Here is a 15,870-nt window from a genome sequence, read left to right as displayed (position 1 = left end):
CAGAAACAGACACAGAGAGGACAAAACAGGAAAAAATAAACCAGCAACCAGATTCCCACCGTATTTTTCAATTGCTGGTTGTTGCTGCTTTGTAGTTTTGTAAACCTATCACAATGTTAGCCATTGCAGCTGTTTTGCTGTTATAGCTGTAAAATTGGACATGTTTCCAGCTTTAACAGCGTTGGCATCTCACGCTGCATTACAACACTATACAAACAGACATGAAAAAAGATCAAAGATTCATAAAGATGTCCTCACCCTGCATCTGGTAACTGTAGGGGGCCTGTCCTGTCTGCGGCGTGGTGAAGCCGGAGCTGTAGCTTAGGAAGCCCGTCTGTCCCGGGGATTGAGACTGGCTCAGACCCCCTTCTGTCTTTATGCCTGCCCACAATGGACCTAAATCAGTTAGTGACACCAGATCGGTTTTGATGCACACACAACATTCAACACACAGGCTTAAATTACACTGGACACAGCAAAGGGACGCAGTCTCTGTCTGTTAGTGTAACACACTAATCACAACGGACGAGTGCTGATTATGTGATTAAAGATTTTTACTATCATCAGTTGTTTAGAAATCTCATCTCACACATCTCCCTCTGTGTGACTATGAGGGAGTTGTCCACTTGGCTGAAAAATCAAAATACATGTTAGGATTGTGATTGTTTGATTTCATGTTATCATCGGTATTATTATTATTGTTATCAGCATCTAAAGTGTGTCATCTGTGAAAAGATGCACAACGAATTAAACATTCTGCTTGTGTTTGTGAGTTAAACTCCACTGCTTACACTGAATCAGTCACGATGCAGTTTCTATGCAGCGGTAGGTTGCAGGACTCCATTCAAATAAACAGTGTAAATTCCTCCACATATTGGAGAGTCTTTTGGGGTCAAAACACTCTAAAGACTTTGGACAAATAAAGTCTTCAGTGAGCAATGCACTCTGGTTTCCTCTGGCATTGTACGAGAAAGCACAGTTTTTGTTTTCAGATTTTTATCACTGATCTTTCTGATCTATCTGAACCGCTTGACAAGCAAATCCTGTTTTATTGCAATGAAGGAGAATATGCAGGCACTAAACAACAACTCAGCATCTCTGCTGTTGTTGCTTTACTGGAGAAATTGTGGGAATATGGTTTATTATGAGCATGGTCTTAGTCTTGACCTTCAAGAATGAAAAATATTTAGTTATAGTTTTGCATGCATACAGATCATACATTAGATACAGTAAAGATCATTAACGTTATTAACATGCATTTTTTAGCAAGACAAGTGGAGGTTATGATGAGTATCTTACCATAGGCTGGGATGCCATAGGGCTGGCCAGGCTGGGGGTAGCTAGCATAAGCTGCGGCCTGCTGCATTCCTGTGGTGTACTGCGTCTGCCCATATGCAGCCATATTTTGGGATGAAGGGGTAGGAAGAATATGCGGATATGTTCTGCTATTTGAGAAAAGAAACAAAAGACAAAAGTAAGAAAGGAAGGCTGGAGGTACGGGGACCGTGTTTTACCCCTAAAACCATAACACAAACTTTGCTAACTGACAAATTCCTTGTGATTGTGCTACTTCATTTTAAACACTGAGCCAAGCTGTAAGGCAGATAGCATCGCACAGCTCATATACATAGTCAAAGAACAATAAATGGCAAAGGAAATTTTTGCAAGATAATAATTACAACAGATTTCAGAGTGCGCAAGCTGCAGACATCCAGGCAAACAAAGCCAGTCGAAAACCCCCGATCTAGCAGAAGGATCTAATTAAAGATCCAAATGAAGTTGGATGCTGCTTATTTTCTAAAGAAAAATAAAAGAAGCCTTACTTGGAAGGGTAAATCTGAGGAGAGAACTGGTGAGTTTGTCTTGGGCTGAAGCCACTGGTTCCAATAGCTGAGGAGAGTTAAAAAGAAAAGAGGCAAGCACATATTTAAACATTAAGAAATAATGTAAATATTATCTTTTGCCAACAGAACTTCTGGATTCCAAGGAAACAGTAATTACATTGCATTACTCTATTTATTTCGGTAACCTTATTTAAGGTTGAAAACCGGAGAGCAATAATGAAGTAAAATAATCAGGTAAGAACATCAGGTTTTTCTGCTGACCCGCGTATCTCTGAGATACTTCTGGGCTGCTATGACGACCGCTGGTGTAAACACACACAGGATGGTCTGAATCAGTCTCGGCCCGTAGCTTCAGTTGCCTTGGGCCGTTGAAGCCACAACCACATTGGAAGTGACATCACTGATTGCAGGTAATGAGTGCTACTGCATAATCATTCCTTCATTAAGCGTACGACTATGTGGTTCCACGGTGCTGCTCGCTTGTGAAAGTTCAGCCACAAATAACTCACAGACGTACGCTTGTTTTCAATCTGCAGGAAGAACTATATAAGACACACAGTGGGTTTTTTCAATCATCAGTGTTAGATCGTTTTTTTTAAAAATGGACCACCTCAAATAAACTCTTTTCTATTTATATTAGTGTTTTGGTTACTGTTACCTTCAAGACTTTGTTCCAAAATTCTAATATAATTTTGATCAAGTAAAATAAATAAAAACTAAAAAAAAAATCAAAAAGAGATCCAGCCTCCAAGTCTTCAGCTTCAGCTCACAACTTGACAGTTGTATTAAAAAGTACCATTGTTGGTTTTAATTTAATCAACTTTAAAAATAAGAAATAAAAATATTTGATCAAATTCACTCAAAAACCACAACAATTCAGGCAGCAATCACAGTTGTGCCACACTACTTGAATTTAACTGCAGCGGAGTGCCACAGTTTTGAAACATCTGTCTAATTGGTCGTGACATGTAAAATAAGGGATTTGGTTGCGGGGGAGTGCTAACTGTATGTAACTGTATGCTGTAACCCCTCACACACGTTATTAATATTGAACACTTTTCCCACATCAGCAGCACCTGCCACTGGACAAAACCTGCTCTTCTGAACAGAGCTTTGGGTTTCCCCGTGGAGGATATGGGGTATAAGATTACTAAATTTCATTAATATTGTCAGAGACAAAAGTCATAGCTGTTATTTATGTGCTCCTAGCGTTAAGTATCAAGTACTTAGTTAAACAGTTAGGGAAATACAGGAAAATTAGCAGCAAGATAATACCATTCACAGTCGGATGTATTACTAATAATGCATGTTTACAGAAAATATTAATGTGTGCTGCAGGTTGACATAGATACTGGTCGGGGGGGGGAAGAAATAAGCTAATAAATTATCACATCAGTGTTTTTTTTTTTTTTTAGGATTCCTACAATGTGCATTACACTTTTTTGTGATGTCCCTGTGTGTGTGTGTGTGTGTGTGTGTGTTTATGTGCATGCGTGTGATGTTCCCGTGCTGAGAGGAGGGTGTGAAAACTCAGGCTCTGACGGGGCTATAGGGTAACAGCCCGTGGAGAGTGAGGGCCACAGGGACGCCGCGTCACTCCGGTGGACAGACAGGCTCAGTGCATTACAGGTCATAATTCAGTCCTCACTTGCATGGGAACCAGCAGTGCTAACACACACACACACACACACACACACACATACACATTCACACATGTGCAAGCAAGCACAGCATATAAATATACTGACAAAGATAAGGTAAGAGTCGCTTGTTCTTAAACACACACACACACACACACACACACACACACTATATTGGTGCAGGGACACTTCCTGGGGCCCAGCTTATCAGTCATCCATCTCTGGGCTCATCTCCCACTAATCAGTTCTGCAGCTGTGTGTGTGTGAGAGACGCAGCCAGACACCCACCCACACACACAAACGCACACACCACACACACACCAGTCCGTCCTCCAACCTCACCTGATCCTGAGAAGCTGTCTAGAGAGGTGTCTGCTACTGAGGTGGCGATTTCGCTGCTGCTCATTGGCTCGGTTTTAACTGCAAACAAAGAAGCCACATTGTCACCAAATGCACCAAACCAAAGTCTGGAAAAAAAAAAGGAAAATAAAAAAAGATCAGATTAATATCCAAAACCTCAGGGTTTTAGATTTTCACATTCACCAAATTATGTTTTGAAAATAAAGTAAAAAATGACTCATTAAAATAAAGATGGAACAGGGAAGGGAGAAGTCAATCAACATTTCTATAGTTTTTGCAATAATGTCAGAAAATTGCAATCCATTATCAGCATATTACACATTAGATATGTATCAGTTCAAATGGTTTATGGATATATTTTTTTATTTTATTATAATCTTTAATTCTCTTTAATGGGAATTATCTGATGCAACATGAGAGTTTATCACCGATCCTTATTGTCCAATCTGGACAAAAGCAAGCAACTATTTTCCAAGAGTGATATAAATCAACTTTGATTTGACAGTACATGCATGGTCATTTACAATAATGTGAAATTATTGGCTTATCAGTACTTGAATGTATCATGAATCACAAATTAAACAAGAGCTCTGTGGGGGAGGTACAAGTACAATTGAAATGTCAAGGAAATGTGTGGCGTATAAAATCTTTTTAAGAGTGCAGCGAACGCTGTTTGACCTTGGCTCTATTATACAGCTCAGCGATAGATCTGCGAAGACAATTTCACAGCTTTCTGACAGCTCAGGAATTTTTGAAATCAATCCATTTTACTTTAGGCGAGCTGGAGGAGTTTTTTTTTCTTGTTTTGGCAAAACAAATTGACAATGTGGGCAAGGGAGTCATGCTCAGTGGAATCCCCCATGGTTGAAGAAGCCATTTGCTGTCATGTTTTACATGTTTCCGCTATGCTCGTTCAGTGCAGAAACACATGTTGACGAGGGCAAGTCTTTTGAGGAGCACACCGATGAAAAAAATAGCGGTAAGGTGCATGCATAAACTAGCACACACTCAAGTCAAAGAGCAAACAATAACCACTGTATTCAGGAAACAGCATGGAACGTACAAATGAAAACAAAATGCACTGTATGCAAGTTCACAATCTGACCATTAACAATGGACTCAAATCCAATAGATGTCAAACCATGCTTGAAACAGAATACCACAACAATTACAGCAAATACCAAAGAGTTTCTGAATGAAAGGCACAATAGTTGAGGCAACTTTAAAATTTTGCAGCTGCTAAATTGTGTATTTTTGAGACTTTTAACACAATACAAATGAGTTTTCCTCATGAGTGAAGCAGCTGGGTTTTTCTCTCAGCTAAGTCAGGGAAAACACCAAGTATTGTCCTTTCATTTCGTCACTAAGAGTAAACAAACCTGCAGCGGACTGTGAGTTAGAACCTAACAACCAGTCTGCAGTGGTAAGCATTGTGATGTTATCACCTATGGAAAAGAAAGAATGGCAAAGGGACACATGACAGTCTGCACCACGTCTACAGGTCCTGTGTCATGAATAAACACAAAAGTAAACTCTGAGCTCAAAGCACAGACTAACCTGAAGCTTACGTGACGGGGGGGGTGGGGTGTTTTTAATAACACTCGTGTTGGTTTGTGACATGAGCATGACTGCTTCACTAAACAAAGGCTCAGATTTAAGCACAGGTGAATCACCTGAGTAAATAACTATGTACAGTAGAGACTTCATGCAAAACTCCATCATTTCCATGCTGTGGGCTTTGAATAATTACATGGTTACTTAAATAAACAGCTAATAGTCGCTGGAAAATAACTACTGCTAGCACTGAATTGTTTAAGGTAGAAATGCTAAGGCACCAAATAGTCTGCATGGTCCAAAGTACCTCACATCTACACTGCCATCCATCGAGTGCAAGTGGATCAATCCTATTGTTTTACTGGCTGTTTTATACTGTATTACAAAAAAGAGTATTTGTATTTCACCTTAAAAAATACAAAACAGTTTCTATGACCTTTCCAAGCCTTTTTTAAAATGTAGAATAACATATAAGACAGAGAGGGCTACTGTTGAGCACCAACAGCATCGCGTACATACCTTCAGTGCCATTGGGTGTCATGGAATTGTTATTGATGTGGGAGTTGTCGAGGTTGGGACCATTAGGAGATTCACTGCTTCCACTTACTCGGCTGTGAGGACTGGCTAGATCCTGCATTTCCATAGACCTGCCGAGACACAAACGCACACATGCACAGGCCAAATCAAATTACACATATCGCTCTGGTTTCAGGGAAGGCACACAGCTCTGATACACAACGCAGTGCACACGATGTGCATAGTCCAGATTTAGACAAATGAAATAGTGATGATAATACAAAGTAAAAAGGATTATGAAAACGTTTCTTGGTTTAAAAAAAACAAAAAACACACACACTATTTGATTTACATTTAAAATCTACAATTCATTGTAATTTTAATAATGACGGTCGTGCATGTGATATTTTTAATTTAATCTAAAATAATAAAATAATTACATTTTATGTGATGCCAAGTGACCAGGGGAAAAATTAGCACTTGAAAATTAAAGAAATATACAAATACACAAGCCCACCCCCTCAGTGCGGAATCACACAGCTATGAAATGAATAGTAAACATTTTGACATGACATTTCTGATTTCCCTCATTACAACAATCTCACTGCAACTCACTGTTTTACCCGACATGAGCGCAAAGTGTTTACTGTCAATTTACTCCGCTGTATCTTCGAGCAAAAATGGCCTTAAGTGTATATCGTTTTGTGTGGTATCGAAGACTGTTAACAGATGTTTGCTGGTTTGAGGCAACGGTTAATGTGCCTGTTAAAAGTGCAGCACTCTGCTTGATTATAAGAGCCCATGCCTCAGTGATGGGCAGATGAGAAGCTCATGAGGCATGTGTTTGCTCTGGCAGGCTCCTTAATTGTTTCTGTGTTTATACAAAAGACCACGCCACTGAAAACATTATTCTATCTTCTCATTTGTGCGCTCAAAGGATTTGATCGAGTATAGACGATGGAGCAGAAAGAAGGCACGAGTGATTTGAAAAGTACAGCCACAAACTCTAGACCCCATTTGTCTCTGCCACTGTTCCCATTGCAATAGTAAGTTAATGAAATTAGGACAAAATGTTTTGTACATTATACTGCCATTTCCAATTATATTCCAGGGTTCTGGGTATCTCTGCTATCAATACACTGGCCTTTTACACAAGGCCACAAAGATAAATGTTCAAGTAACTCTGAGTAGTCTGAGTGCTATCAGATGGCACAAAGAAACCAGAATTATGAGATAAAAAGATTAAATTATGATATGCATTTACTCTATTTAAGATGATATTATAATGTTATGATATTATGATACTCTGCAGTATAGCTTGACAAATACAGTTCTTTCTTGTGGTTACAGCCCAATTAACAGAATTCTTTTTTTTTTAGCAAATAGACAAGTAATAAAAAGTAGTAACAATAAAAAAAACAATGTTACGAAAGGCTCAGACAGTCTTCTTCACACATTTTCCAATAATGGAAGCTGCATTGTCCTTTTCCCATATTAATTTATTTCTCCCCTAAAAATATCACACCTTCCAAGCACACAACAACACACATGTACAAATATAAGCACATTAAGTATCGATCGGATAAACTAACCCTATTTCTACATTTCACACTCACTACTTAATCCTGTTTTCTCCGCCTTTGCTCAAACTTTTTTTCCTCATTAGCCGATGGGTGAAAAGCATTTACTATCCCAGATCAGACAGCACAGAAGCTGACCAGTTCTTCAGGAGAGTTACTCAGGCAATCTCTGATGCCATGCACAGAGCTACATGTCTCTGATGCAGCTGGCACTGGCTCAACTGTGCTCTTACCTGGACCTAGGTGGCTTTGAGTCCTCACAAACCACACTCCCTTTCTGTATTCTGCCTCCACCTGCCCCAGCAGAAACAATGTCACTCCTTGTTATTGCGGCTCGATGTCACAGTCCAGAGCCATCCATGACACAAAAAGGCTTGTCAGAGAAAACATTATTGTTATTCTGGAGCAGAATGGGAAGAGAGGGCTAGCGGGGGAACAGAGGCGCACATTGTCTCTCTCCGAGCCGCAGCCCTACTCCACTGTTGTTTCCTCCTCCAGGTCCTCCCTCCTCCCTGAGCGAGGGGAGCAGAGCCAAATGACGGAAAGGTGATTCATCATTGGTCTACGACAGCTGCAAACTGGATTAGCCCTCCCCCAATCAACATGCAAAGCGGCTTAGCCAAGGTAAGCAGGAAGGGTTGTGGGGGTGAAGGTAGGCAGAGGGGTGAGGGGTTGGAGAGAGCAGGGGCTGAGGGGCAGCAGAGGGTGGGAGAGCCTGCCCGCTTTCCTGCTGCTGGAAGGAAGATGGGACTTGTTGAGCAGAGACAAGTCAAGCGTGACACCCCTAGCATCTTCAGCACATCTTTCATCTGCAATTGACACTATCTGAAATTTATCAGCACTCCCCCTCCCAGCATACTGACAGGTCCTAATGACCGTCAGGGCTGCTTCCCGCGGGCCTGCCCCAGCCTGGGGCCATGGCACAGCACAGACATACACAACTTCCTAACTTCACAACCTATTCACAGCGGACAAAAAGGCAGAAAGAGGACAACACATACACTCACACAGACATTGTATAAATCTTTTCTTTCTCTGTGGCAATAGAAAAAAAAAACTCATGCTCATGTGTTTTCCTTTTTTTAATGTCTTTTTCTTTAGCACACAGAGACACATAACTCATGCCTGTATGTCTGCATGTGTACACACACACTTATGCACAGGGCACTTCAGAGGCCCCCAGATCAGTGGTGCAAATGCACACGCACACACATACACACAAACACACACGCGCGGGGCACTTTAGAGGCCCCCAGATCAGTGGTGCATCTCAGACAATGAACGAGACTGGAAACAAGAACACGGAGAGCATATGGAGCCACATATGTTTCCTATGACGCTACGAATGCCTCTATTACTCTCCTTTAGCTGACAGTTACATTCTGCTGTCCACTCCCGCGCTCTGCTCGTCTCTCTCCAAACATCAAGCAGAGCCATATACTTGCATGGCTATAACACTATATTAGACCTGACTCCAGCCCACCATGGGAATACAGGGTCCAAAAAAGGTCAAAGGTATTCAACTGGTCAGGAAAAAGGAAAAAGACATATAAAGTCTTTTTTCCCAAAAATCCAGGCATGATTTTTAATGGCTGACTGTTTACATGAGCCAGGGTAACCTGAGCTGCATGGACTTAAGGTTTTTTTTTCTTTCTCTTTTTTTCAACAGGCTTTGCTCTTCACACCAAGGCAAAGCCTTCATGAATACCATTCCAGCTTTACAATTTGCCTACTCTCCCACTGCTTATGCACATGTACAGCTAGAGCCAAAAAAAAAAAGAAATCATTATATTTCATCTCACTTTAGTGGCTACAGACAACAGCAGTGCCTCCTCCTGGCATTTCCCAATACTAAAATATGCAGAGGGGACGTAAAAAATACAAAAATATCAATGGAAAAGAAAGTCCACAGAGGTACAAGCCATAAAGACGAAAGAGAAACACATTTTGCCACAGCACATTAACAGTGATCACAGAGTTGGGGGAAGTTGTGGAGAGAGATGTGGTATAGTGTGTGTGTCTGTGTGTGGTGGCTGGTTTCTCTGTACAGCAGTGCAGGCCAATGAAGCCATTACCATGCTGGTGTCTCAGCCATTGCCAGCAGGTGAAACCGGCCAGGTGAAGAGAAAAAGGGGGAGAGAGGAAGGTGGGCGAGGAGAAGGGAGAGAGGGGGGGGGTTTAAAAGCAAAAACAAGCCTTTCTTCTGCGCCGCTAAATATTTATTGTTTAAAAGAAAAGGGCCGCGTTCAGCATCTTTGATGTGCTTCTTAGTTCAACCTGAACTGCCAGGTCTTTGAAGCGAACAAGAACAAAGCCAGGCTGGATGAAGCGCTGGAAGTGTCATCAAGAGAAAAAGAGAGAGAGAGAAAAAAAAAAAAGAAGTGCCACAACACGCTTCACTCACGGTTGTTTGCTGGCCCCTTTTGTTTCGCTTTACTTATTTCAAGACCTGCGTTTCCAAAGGTAAACATAGCCACAGCCAAGCTTTTAGCATAGATCATCTCAGCATGCAGGCTGTCTGAACTGGCACAAATCGTTTCTTCACCTTTGCTACATATTTCGTCACTACCCAGCCAAGAGATACCAGTTTGAAATTGGAAGGTGTATCATCACCTGCAAAGTATTTTCACAAATTTAAGTTTACTGTTGCAAATGAAAATAATCAAACTTAAGATGACCAAGATTTATGGGTGAACATGCTTTGTTTATTTCCATTCTCCACTCCCTGTGTCACCCCTGATGGATATTAATTTTATGGGGCATAGTCCATAGTACTTTGAATTTTACAGTCTATGTAAGCCATGTGTTGTGAGTTACAACTTTTGAAAAACAATGCTTTAATCAAAATCTAACTTTAAAACAACTAATCCCCACTTAAGCTGGTCAGCTGAATCCACATGGTGGCCCAGGAAAAATAAATCCACTCTCAAAGAATGTAGATGTAGACAACAATTGGACACAGATGTGAGTGGAATTAGGCACAGTTTACAAAATGCTACACTTCACTTGTGTCTCCATACGTGGCCGAAAAAAATGACGGCTGCCAACAAATGCAACATTAAATAGCTTGGTGTTTTTTCATGCTCAAACTATTGCCTATTTTTGATAACATTAAAGGACATTTGAAATTATGTGGTGGTGTCATTTTGAACAAAGTGGGCACTTTTCCAAACCTGTTTTCTGAGTGACGACACAATTCTTTTGTGTAAATGCATTATTACAGCACTAGAAAATGTAATAAAATAAATGTTTAACACCAAACTTTTTTATTTGAAATAACTTTTAAATAGGACTTTTTATTTTCAATATTCTATGCACATATCTATATATAGATTCACTGTACTGGTCAGCACTTAGTCCACAAATGAGACTCATAGCGACAAATTAAAAAGCATATGGTGCTTCACACACAGCTTTAAATTTTGTACTTGTCTGTAATTAAAAGCACAATTATTAACAGATGTGCTGTTTGTTGACGTGCAATTTGTCTCTCTCATTTGGTTCAATCTGACATGGTGTTCCAGCAATTCACTCAATAGCTACATTAAATCTGTTAATACTGTGCTCTTCAACCTTCAAAATTATTTCCAGAAGGCCAGTTCGCCTTTGAGGGGCCATCAAACAAGATTTAAGGTGCACTTTTTTATCACAACCTGCCTACCACCGTGACCGCCGCAGAACTGAGAGGGGCTTCACACACAAAGATGAAAGAAAGTCCAGTGACGAATCTTAACAATTATGTCACTTTAATGCTCTGAGCTTGTTATTCTAATTCCCCCATATCTGAGACTGGAATCTCTTATGTTAATAAAATTATTATCCACACAGGAGAGGAAGAAGAGGAAATTCTAAAAATAAAGTAATTAGGCTGCAGTTTTTTAGATTTTAAAAAGCAGAAACTGTTATACGATCTGTGCAGAGGCACGTTGCACTACAGCAAATTTGCAGTACAATGCAAACCCTTTGGATACTATTTCTGCTCAGACATCCAACTCAGCGTCTTCCTTATTTTCTTGCGCAGTGTAAACACACTGCCATTTACAAACAAACACACATGCGGGTATTAGTGATTGGGGTCCTGTAATGGCAATCAGAAATCTTTAAATGCTCATTTCCTGTTCTTTCAGCCACGTACTCCAGATCCAAACAGTGGCGTGTTAACAAAATAACACCCCACAGTATTTAGTAAACAGCCCCTGCCCACTAATCACCAGTATGGGCTACTTAATAGGAGGTCGCCTATTTCCTTCTTCTTTCTCTCGCACTCTCTCCCCCCTCACCCTCTTCCTCGCGAACAGCCGGATCACTGAGGCTGGATCAATTAGCCCTCTGTGTCTTTCACAGAGTTTTTCAATCTCCTCTCTGAGAGAAGGGGACGAGGGCTCGGCCGGCTAGACGCATCCATACGGAAAGCATCAGGCCTTGGGGAAACAATGCCACCGTCACTGCCGACCACTCCTGCTTGTACACACTGCTGCTACACATGCATGGAGCTCCGCAGCCAGGCAGAGAGATCCTGATCTCTCCCTGCGTAAAGCAAATACACAGTGTAAACAGCCCAAAATTAGCCTGCTCATTATCTGTTAATTGGATAAATAAGGTTATTGTGTGAGTGAATGGTTGCAGCAGGCGGTCACACACACTGTCATGTTTGTCTACACGGAGTGGAAGCCACTCTGCAAGCAGTCTGGCTCTCTAGCCTGTCCCAACCTTTCTATTTCCTCTCTTTCATCTACAAACACACACCTTTCTAAACACCGAACAGGGCAGGCGTTTGAAAATGACAGGAATTAGAGGATGAAAAAGGAAAGAGGAAAAAGCACAATTTGAGAGAGATGAAATGCCCTTCACACACACACACACGCAATTATTCCCTGACTTGTGATGTAAGCCTGTGATCATACACAGAACATTAAACCAGAACATACTTCAATTAGAGAGGCTAGTGATTACGGCGGCTGAGTCATCTTTACTACACGCAAAACGCTGGCGAGCAGAGATGCAGCGCGGCCGGGAGTCGAGGCCTGTTGTCTTGGTCAGACGCTGAGAGCCTCTCAGGTCTCCTGGCCTCAGCAGCATTCCTGGCCTCAGCAGATGGCATTAGATGTCAGCTGCTTTAACTGTGTTGGTTTTGTTTGTTCTGCCAGTCAAAAAAAGGGACTCCTGCAGGGACCAGCATGTTTTCCTTGCCTGGTCAAAAATGTAAACTGGGCCAAGCAGAAGAGGAGCCCATATTTGAAAGAGGAAATTTGGATATCACTAGAATAGCAGATGTTTTTTTTTTATTTAAAAATAAATTTTTTATTTGAAAAAAATCAGATCATAAACTCAAAGATGGCACTTTTAGGGGTCATTTTTATATAGATGTTATGTATAATTACAGACCAACTGGACTGTTACATTTCTAAAACTATTGGACATACAGCAAGTAATATTAAAACTAAATATATGGTGAGATTTTTAGCAATTACCAAATACTCTACTCTAAATGGTTTTTTAAATAACATCATGTTACATTTTTAAATGGACATATTTATCAGGATGTGAGTTGCATTTATTTTCACTTAAATAAAACTAAAGAGTCATGCAGAGCGATTCTATTCTTTGCTATTTATCTCTCATTGTCAATGAATTACAGCTGACCTGTGAGGATTAAAGCCTTCCTCTTTGGCTGATATTATAGCCTTTTTTTTTTAATTTAGTCCTACAGTATTAGAATTCTTACATTAATAAAGATGTGGTAGGTGCTGTTTTAAGCAATCACAATGCATGACAAGATTAATGAAGAAATTAAATTGTTACACCTACTGTTCTCTTTATGCAAATGCTTTAACTGAGAGTTATATGCTAAATGACATGATGATGCAAATGTATCAAATAAAGGAGATTATTACACACACACACACACACACACACACACACACACACACACACTCACACACACACAATGAATTACACAAAAATTAGAAAAGGTAAGACAAGACAGTTAGTAAACCAACACATCAAATATCATGTAGAAAGTCATACTCACTACAATTATGGTTGAATCCCTGTGTGTTTATCCCTTCTCTTTAAAAAAAATCTTCTACAGAAAGATCGTTCAGTCCAGCAGAACGGACAGCAAACTTTCTAAAACAGTTCTTCAGGTGTTGGTAGAGTGTGTAGCACAATAAATGTAAACTACAAGACTACTTTTTTCTTTTTCATTTTAGGTGTTGGAACCCATGGAGCCCCGCGCGGTATCTCGGGAGACCCAGTCCTAGTGAGAAAGAGAGTTGTCCGATTACTGCTTCAGGCAGTGACTAGTGAGTGTCTGAGGAAGAGGGAAAAAAACAGAGAGAGTGAGAGAGAGCGAGGGAGGAAGGGAGGAGGGAGGGAGAAAGGCAGTGAATGAGGGAGGGAGAGGGAGGCTGCTGCCGTTTGAAAAAGCAGAAAAGTTGCTCGGTGCTCTCTCACAGGAAGACTTTGGGTCTGGAGGAGGCACAGGGGAGTTGTGCCTCACACCAGCTCCCCATATGTCATTCACTCACAGCTTTAAGCAATAGAGCCCTCTCCAGATTGTATCAGTGGATACTAAGACAATGAAATGGCAGTTCTCTCCACCGGCCTGCCTGTCCACTGGAACACCAGGCTCCGCTCACACACCCCAAGGGCCCACACTTTTCTTCTCCCCCGTTTCTCTCTTGTTTTTGTTATGCTCTTTTTTTGACGACAAACCACATTTTTTTGCTCTCTTTTGTGAGTCTTAGGTCGCTGCCGGATTTCTCTTTGTTATAGAGGGACTTCAGAGGGTAAACAAGGGTTTAGATCATTAGCTTGGGTGATGGGGAGCTGGAGGTTTAACAGCAGCCGAGCAGCCCAGCTCTGTCCGTCTCCACAGCAGCCTAGTGGAAGTCCTCCGTCAACACATACACACCGCGTCTGTGTGCAAGGTAATGACTGCCTTCTGTCTGCTCCAGGTTATTATTTCAACTGTGCGAAGCTGCGACACAAGGCCACGCTGCTACTGATGAGCCCAAACTGGTGATTTATTCAAGCTGGTGATGGGGCTTGTACAGCTTTTGCGTCAATATGTCATGCCATTCCCCCCCCAAGAATATCAATTCTGTGTAACGAATGGCTGAGAGGTCAATGGAGCATATGAAATTTGTTTAATTTCCACAGAATAAAACAGTGGGTGAAATACCAACTGTAACACTGAAAAATGATTACCGAGAAAGAGGAAAGCATACATTTACTATGGTAAAGAGGTGGTGAGAGAAGAAGAACACCCACAGCTAGAAGAATAGTATACTGTGTTAGCGGTTGGCCTGTGTGTGCACTGCTTGTATGTCTCTGTTACCTACAAGTCAGCGGGTGATGATAAGAAATAAAAAATGGTGATGTGTGTCACTAAAAGAGCAAATTCAAATCTTTTCTTTTTTAAATAACATGCGACCACATGTTGTTTCAATCAAAAAAAGACCTGCTAAATTAGCCATCAGCCTTAGAGTTCACAACCCATACTGAAAGCAGGTCAGCACTAACCAACCTCTGTAGCAGTAGTCAACGACGAGCTGACAGAAATAGACCCGAGCTGCACCGCTCCTGATTTAAATACACTGCAGTAATGATGTGGACGTGCTGGAAATGCAAGTGCTACCTCCTTCTCCAAACCAACAGCCCACAGGTAAATCCATAGGCTCACATTTCAGTATCGGAGCATGAAATATATTGCACATTGAACAGGTTCTTGATAACTCAATTGACTAATAGATGCTTGGGGACTCTCGAGTAACTATTTCTAATAGTGGAGGGGTACACATGCCAATTGAGTTACTGCACTTACTCTGTCGCTCTCTATTTCAATAAGCAGCTGTATAAAATTAGCTCGAGATGTAATTTTGCAAGTGAGTTATTTTCAAATTGCACAGTATAATTATCCAGAGTTGTTTATGTCTCAACGACTAAACTCAGATTTTCCTTGTACTCTCCTGCATGCAGTGCTGCATGGTATGTTTTGAATCAAGGCTCCAATCAACCTAGCAGTTTTACTGGTGATGTTTGCTGATGACTATTTTTGTGTTCCACAGTATAAAATGAAAGGCTGTCAAAGGCAAATTATCTCATGTAAAAGGCAAGGTAATTTATCATTTAAATTGTCAAGATGTTGAGTTGTTGTGCTTGAAAATGATGCATTTGTGTCAATATGTAACAATATAATGATCTTTTCTATAAAATCTTTTAGTTTATAGTTAGCCTAATAGGACCTTCTACATCTGCCAAATGGAAGCTTAACAAAAGATGCACTGATACTGTTCATCTGACATCAGCGCTAAAACGCCACTTGCCAAAAACTATATCAAGTCAGAAATTTGAGAAGTGAGCTAAGATTAA

The 15,870-nt window shown here is 40.9% G+C and overlaps 1 protein-coding gene across 1 annotated transcript in view; it reads right to left on the bottom strand.

Moving 5' to 3' along the window:
• eya1 (EYA transcriptional coactivator and phosphatase 1) overlaps positions 1-15,870 on the bottom strand; it is a 61,090-nt gene that overhangs the window by 25,874 nt on the left and 19,346 nt on the right. Inside the window, exons 2-7 of the mRNA XM_070852669.1 lie at positions 5,918-6,045; positions 5,224-5,289; positions 3,827-3,904; positions 1,824-1,890; positions 1,300-1,445; positions 259-381 (exon numbers count right to left, since the gene is read on the bottom strand). Coding sequence (XP_070708770.1) covers positions 259-381; positions 1,300-1,445; positions 1,824-1,890; positions 3,827-3,904; positions 5,224-5,289; positions 5,918-6,041 — 604 coding nt within the window. The 5' untranslated portion in view covers positions 6,042-6,045. The remainder of the gene's footprint in view (positions 1-258; positions 382-1,299; positions 1,446-1,823; positions 1,891-3,826; positions 3,905-5,223; positions 5,290-5,917; positions 6,046-15,870) is intronic.

The sequence above is a fragment of the Pempheris klunzingeri genome, chromosome 21 (assembly GCF_042242105.1).
Source record: "Pempheris klunzingeri isolate RE-2024b chromosome 21, fPemKlu1.hap1, whole genome shotgun sequence".
NCBI lineage: Eukaryota > Metazoa > Chordata > Actinopteri > Acropomatiformes > Pempheridae > Pempheris > Pempheris klunzingeri.
The sequence above is the reverse complement of the archived record's forward strand: the minus strand, read 5'-3'. Positions and strand labels throughout refer to the sequence as shown.